This window comes from Magallana gigas, chromosome 2 (genome assembly GCF_963853765.1).
Source record: "Magallana gigas chromosome 2, xbMagGiga1.1, whole genome shotgun sequence".
Lineage (NCBI taxonomy): Eukaryota > Metazoa > Mollusca > Bivalvia > Ostreida > Ostreidae > Magallana > Magallana gigas.
In genome coordinates this window covers 4,191,138-4,197,594 of record NC_088854.1, presented here as the reverse complement: position 1 = coordinate 4,197,594, position 6,457 = coordinate 4,191,138, and the positions used below count along the sequence as shown (strand labels likewise).

General features: G+C 31.3%; 1 protein-coding gene across 1 annotated transcript; it reads left to right on the top strand.

Moving 5' to 3' along the window:
• Positions 1-2,427: 2,427 nt before the first annotated feature.
• Positions 2,428-6,112, top strand: LOC105330843 (uncharacterized). The gene is made up of 8 exons (XM_066074607.1): positions 2,428-2,530; positions 3,525-3,605; positions 3,694-3,942; positions 4,025-4,111; positions 4,286-4,399; positions 4,566-4,763; positions 4,992-5,090; positions 5,206-6,112. Exons 2-8 carry the CDS (start codon positions 3,528-3,530, stop codon positions 5,410-5,412), a joined length of 1,032 nt encoding a protein of 343 aa, XP_065930679.1. The 5' UTR covers positions 2,428-2,530; positions 3,525-3,527; the 3' UTR covers positions 5,413-6,112.
• The last annotated feature ends 345 nt before the right edge of the window (positions 6,113-6,457 follow it).

Here is a 6,457-nt window from a genome sequence, read left to right as displayed (position 1 = left end):
GTTGGGCCAAGACCATGGTTTGCAGATTAACAATGATGAGAGATGTGTATTTTTTTGTGCGCTCGCCCCAACGGTCACACCGTAACACATATTAGATGACACATGTAAGAATTTATACTATCAAATTCATTCTATGTAAAATAAATAAAATACATAAACAAAATAATTTGGAAGAGCTGCCGGTGACGACTGGAAGTTGTGACGAACAAAACAAAATAGTTTAAACACATTTACAACAATAAGTCTATCATCCGACAAAGTTTGGATGTTCAAGTCTTAATCGTTTTTGAGATTTCGATGCCACAAGCTTTTCGTCGCGGGACAGGAAACGGACGACAGGAAATGAATTTTGAAAGAATGAAAAAATCAATCGCCTCGAGATATCATCATTTTCTATCATCCCTGAAAATTTCAGGGAAATCTATTGAGCCATCTTTGAGAAATTCTGTCGACAAAAGAGGAGAAAAAAATTAGAAAGAACGAAAAAACACTACAATCACTATAAGGTCTTCCGTTGGAAACGGAAGATTTTAACAAGGTTATAATGAGCAAGATAAAATAATAAAATATTAAAACCTGTACTGAAACGTACTAAAATTATCAAATCTTCGGTGTCAAGGATTTTGAATTTAGGCTGAGATCAATTAGTCATATAGAAAAAATATACTATTTCTTTTAAAATCCTCTCATAATCTAGATAACAAACTAATTTCATAATTATAACGAGTAAGTATGCTTGTATCATTATTTCATATCCAATTAACCTGGGGATCAAACAGTCTTTTTTTTACTGAGCCAAAATTGTTTTCATTTCTACTCCTGGACATTTAGAGGGCAAAGGAAGTACAAGATTAAATTTTAAACTTAAGAACAATCTAATAATATATAAATATTCCTGATCATTTTTGTGGGGTTTGCATTGGAAGGATTAATGCCTTTATAATGTTTATTGCTACTTATGTTTCTTAGTTTAGAGTACGTATTTCCGCCGTTTTACAAGTAAAGACCAATAAACACATAGCTTTTAATCTTTCCTTTTGACTAATCTGAAGAGTTTTCCAAACTCCATCACATTCCTAGCCTAATTTTTTTAATAAACTGGTACTGTTATTTTTATCATACATTTTCTCACGCATTCTTCAAAATACAATATAAACAAACTGACACTATCACAAAACACGCAAACCTTTTTAACTACGTATCATTCCAACATCAATTTGTGAAGATGTAGATGCTTGATGCGATCGTCAAGGCCTATTATCTATTTGTTATACTTTTCAACAATGTTTGCACATTTTGTCTGAGAAAACTATCGTTTTGTAAGAATCGCTGTGCCGACTGATTTATCAAATCAAATTCTCGTTGGATCGAGCGAAGAGTTAACACAGTTTGATTTCTGTAGAACAAAATTCAATTGAAACGCACACAGTAGGATCCGCTTAGTTGCTTACTCAAATCATCAGCCTAAGTTAGACTAAACGTCGCGAGCTCAGTCTACATTCTTACGACATTTTTCATACGTAGAACGTACAAGTAGTATCTCCGGATATAGCCGAAGAGAGTAACGTAATTCTGAAAATTATTTATTTCTTCTTTCATTGTTTATCAAGTTAATTCAAATGTTGATTACCGCAGTAATAAAATTTAATACTCTATTCAGTTACTGCAAGATCAGTTCCTTGGTGTTAATGTTTTAATTTTCTATCTGGTAATTTGATAAGACATACATAGAACTAGTCGTGTTCCTGATTGAAATACTACTGAAATTTGAATTGGCTTCCGCTTTAATTTCTTTTAGTTTAAATAACCTTTAATTGAATCATTGGAACGTTTTTAATCGAGTTTAGGAGCAATAAACATCGATAAATGTAGGTCAATCAATACATATAATATAAACTAACTTTTTAAAACAAATTGCGGCCAATATTGCGGCGGCCAGTGCTGGAAGAAATTTTTTTTCGCCCATAGTACTCCTGTTTCAACTCTCACTTTTCACAGATTTTCTTATATATACATGTAACCATTAATCCTCGATTCGCGAGGCGGATATGCGAGGCGGGCTTTGCTCGTCTTTTGCTGAGCTCGGTAACAATTAAAGGAATGGAGGTTTTTTATGACAGAGTTGCCTATCCATTGTTATTGGCAAAATCAGCAATGCACAGACTTGCTGTTTTGTCAAACGGTTTAAAATAAAATCGATTTAAATTTTATCTCCTCAAGTAGCTCTTGCAATTTGATAGAATCTGCAATGTTTATTGCACCAATAATGCACAATTTGTACGACAAAACAGAAACTTGATACGATGTCATTTTTAAGTGAATAAAAAAGGTTAAAACCATTAAAATTGTATAGTGTTACATCATATTATCAATAAAAACAGTCAATAAAAGACTGAGTTATGTAACACACATTAACATAACCTTCGTTCGAGCCGTAATACCATGGTGTTGAGATACTTATTGTAGATGACGGGTCCATCCATGACAAGAAGACCTCAGAGAAAAGAAGGAAAAATAATTTTACCAGAAGGTAAATAGTTTAATATATAGTAAAACTATCTATATATAGTAAAAGCATAGTGTCTATGCGTTCAGTAAGATTACGTATATATAGCGATTTCTCGGATATAGCGAAGTTTTTTTAAGGCCCAGGTAAAATTCTTATCAAATCTTTGCAAAATTTTACGGATACAACGAATTTACGGATATAACGAACTGGTTTTGAGTCTCGTAAAGGTGAATAATAATGAAATTTAACACTTTTATAACGAATTTCTTGACAAATTTAAAAGTTCGCACTACCATTTAGTTTAATAGTTTGAATGCATTTATTTTCAATTCACAATCCAATTATTAAAGGTATCAAAGTAACGTATTTTTATTTTAAGCCTCAATTAGCAAAACCTATAGTCTGGAGAATGCAAACATGAATATAGTAAATTCGCTATAGTGTTATTACAAATTCGTGATACGGATACAACGAATTATGGATATAACGAAGTAAATCCTTTGGTCTCTAGGACTTTGCTTTAACTGAGTTTTGCTGTATAAATTAATTTTCCCGTTAATTTTATTTTGTTGTTTTGGTTGGTTTTGCTAAAGAATTAAAGCGGCAAATGACTTGCAAGTTGAAAGAGATAAACATTTTATACGATAACGGATACGTAACACACATATACAAATAAATTTTAATTGATAGTTTTTTTTAGCTAAGTTTTCATCATAATAGATTATGTAAAGCAGGTCATCATTAACTTTTTATTTTAAAAAATTGTAATGAATAAAAGTATAGATCATTATTATTTTAATATGGAAAGGATACATCCTAAATCTTATGGATAAAATAGCGTTTTCATGGTGCAGAATGCATTATTCGTTTTTTATTTAGAAGACAATATTACGTATTACTTGCAGTTTTGGAGATGATATATTCACTTTTTGTACACTAACCAGCAAAGATATCATAGATCTTAAATCATCCCATGTTAACTCATTACAATGGTAAAAGTCTTGATTTGTCACAGGAAATGCCTTCATTGGATTTAAAAAGTGCTGAAGATAGCAGAACGTGCTATGTATTGCTGGCTTTGAAAGGGATACTTATGGTATAGATTTTCCAAATGTGCTCTTAAAATATATCTTCGACACATTTCGTGGACTTTTCTCTTAACCTTATCTTTTTCTGTGTTTTAGGTGTCATCGATTAGGTTGATAGCCTCAAGTAATGAGATCTCAATTGTCAAACCTTGTGATTTAGAGAAGGCCCTCGATTCACTTGGTTTGGACGTCACCTCTCCTTGTACTAACAATGATATTAAGGAGAAGTCTACAAGTCTATGTGATTGGGGAATAGGAGTGCTAGTTGTTAATGTCATCCTTTTTATAATGATATCATTTTTTAAGTTGATGCCTGAAAAATTGAAACTGGCATTGTTCTCTATAGTAAGTACTACAACAGCAATTTCTACTTTGTCATTTGTATAAATACAATATATTTGGTCCCTAAATGTATATGTGTTCACAGCTTGCTAGTGTTGGAATCCTTTTTTCCATCATAATGATAAAATCCTACTCTGATGTTCTGAAAACCGAAGCAGGAAAAACAGATATAGTACGAATCATTTCTTTTTGTTTGAAAGTTTTTTTTTTATTTCAATTAGATATTGAAAAGGAAATAAAAAATGTTTATTGAATGTTATTAAGACAAGTGTGACGAAAATGGTTTTTGTTTATGATCAACAAATTATTCAAATATCGTTTATTTTGTTTTAATGTTTCTGTCTAGGACTTTGATAATTTAAAGTTAACAATGATGAAATCCCTGGAGACAAATTACATTTCAGACAACATAAGCAGTAGTAATCCAATCTCAAATAGATGGAACAAGTTTTTCATCGAGGTAAAACAACAAAATGTTCTAAGGCACAAATCTTGCAATTTCCGAGGGCATATAAAATTTATACGATATCAAAACACAAGTCAAACAAATGGAATTGGATATCCAGATTTATAATGATTACTAATAATAGTAGATTTTACAATAGTTATGTGGTTCCAATTTTCAGTACAATTGTTGTGGTATAAACCAAGTTCAAGGAACGAACAACGGCTTTGACAGAACCCCATGGTGTACTACATCCGGTTCATGTCATGCAACATCCTCCCAGATCCCAAAGACCTGCTGCAATTATGTCTCACAGGACGATTATGAAAGCGCACCGACCGCCTGTCATTCCTCTGTCACTTCTGGGACCTATAAATCGGTATGTTTAAGTATTTCTATCCAGCCATTTGTTTGTAATTGATGTGACATAATCAGTCAAAAATAATTCACTCATTAATCTTTATTATGATATGCTGCAATAAAACAAACCATATAATTTGTAAAAGATAAAGCGTTTAGGGGTTTTTTTTTTGAAAACGTGTTTACCTATAGCATACAGTGATACTTTTTTCTCTCTAATTTTCTGTGCGAATAAAAAAACTAAAAGAACTGCATGATCGCTATCAGGCCGTTAAGTGTTACAAACATCAAGGAATGCAAAATTAGACGGCTACGAGAATCTCTACTCACCATAGGGACTTTGGAGGTAAGTTTTTTAAATGTAAGCTAGAGTTCTGGCATCTATTGACAAACAGTAAGATAAAATTTATAAATATAATTTTTACTCAACTTTAATTTTGGGAAACCCTGTCGTTTTATAGATAGCTGAAGTAATCCTTGTGCTGGTTTATGCAATAGAGTGTGCTTGCTTCGAATTCAGCACTAAAAACAAAACATGCCATGGAGACCAAGAGAACAGAAATAAAAATGATGGGAATGGTACTAGAAACAAGAAAACGAGTACTGAGCGGAATGAGAGTTTAACTGAAACGACCGAGAATGAAAATCAAAACGATGTAAATAGATAAACATGTCAATCTTACATTCATTTTGATGTTTGACGCATGTAAAGTACGCTTTTAAAGTTTCAGATATATATTAGATATCTTTCTCATCTCAAGATGGCTTATTATCCGATGGCTATTGATTATAATTATTGGAGGGGGGGGGGGGTACGATGTCATTTGATTTATTATTTTTCATCAAATTATCATGTTTATCGTAAAGGTACGCAGACTAAACAGAAAATAAGAATTAACTTTGCTTCATGTAAATACATAGTTTAGAATTTGACTTGACATTTATATATTTGTATATCATATTGTTGAAACATTTCAATACATTCTAGAACTTCCTTATGGTAGAATTTTTACTTAGATTTGCGAAAATTATCAAATGGAAAAAATAATTATCTTTTTTATTCACTGATTTTATTCTTAAGTTTTAAACTAAGAGAAAAAAAACGGTAGCGTCACAGATCACGCAAATTTTATCGTCAATCTGAACACTGTTAAATATATTATTTTATACAGTACATTGTGCACTAAAATTGATGTACGCATGAGATTGACACATATGTATTCTCTATTTACATATTTTTGCTAAGATATTATCTTGTATTTTGTTTTATTATTTTGTTTGTTTAATTGTCAATCTATTGACCATATTGTTTTATTTTTATTTTTTGTAAGGTGAAATTTAATTGAATAAATAAGAGAAAAATGCAGACTGAATATTTTCGTCAAAAAGTTTCCAATGACTAGACATTTGCATTTAACTCGGTATATTTCTTTGAAACCAGTATTACCTCATGTGGTGCAATTGATTGTCGACAGACTACAACAACAGAAACTTGATTCCATGCCATCATAAAGGTTTAAAATATTCATGAGCACATGAATCCGATGATCATAATAAAAGAATAAATGTCTGTTAAATCAGTTCTGTAATTAAAAAAAGCCATTTAAAAAGCTCCAAAAAATTTTGTAAGCAAATATTTTTGAATCAAACTTTTGTGAAGTTGTTGCTTAATTATTTTAACCATATACCCCCAGAGAGCAGTGAATCAATATG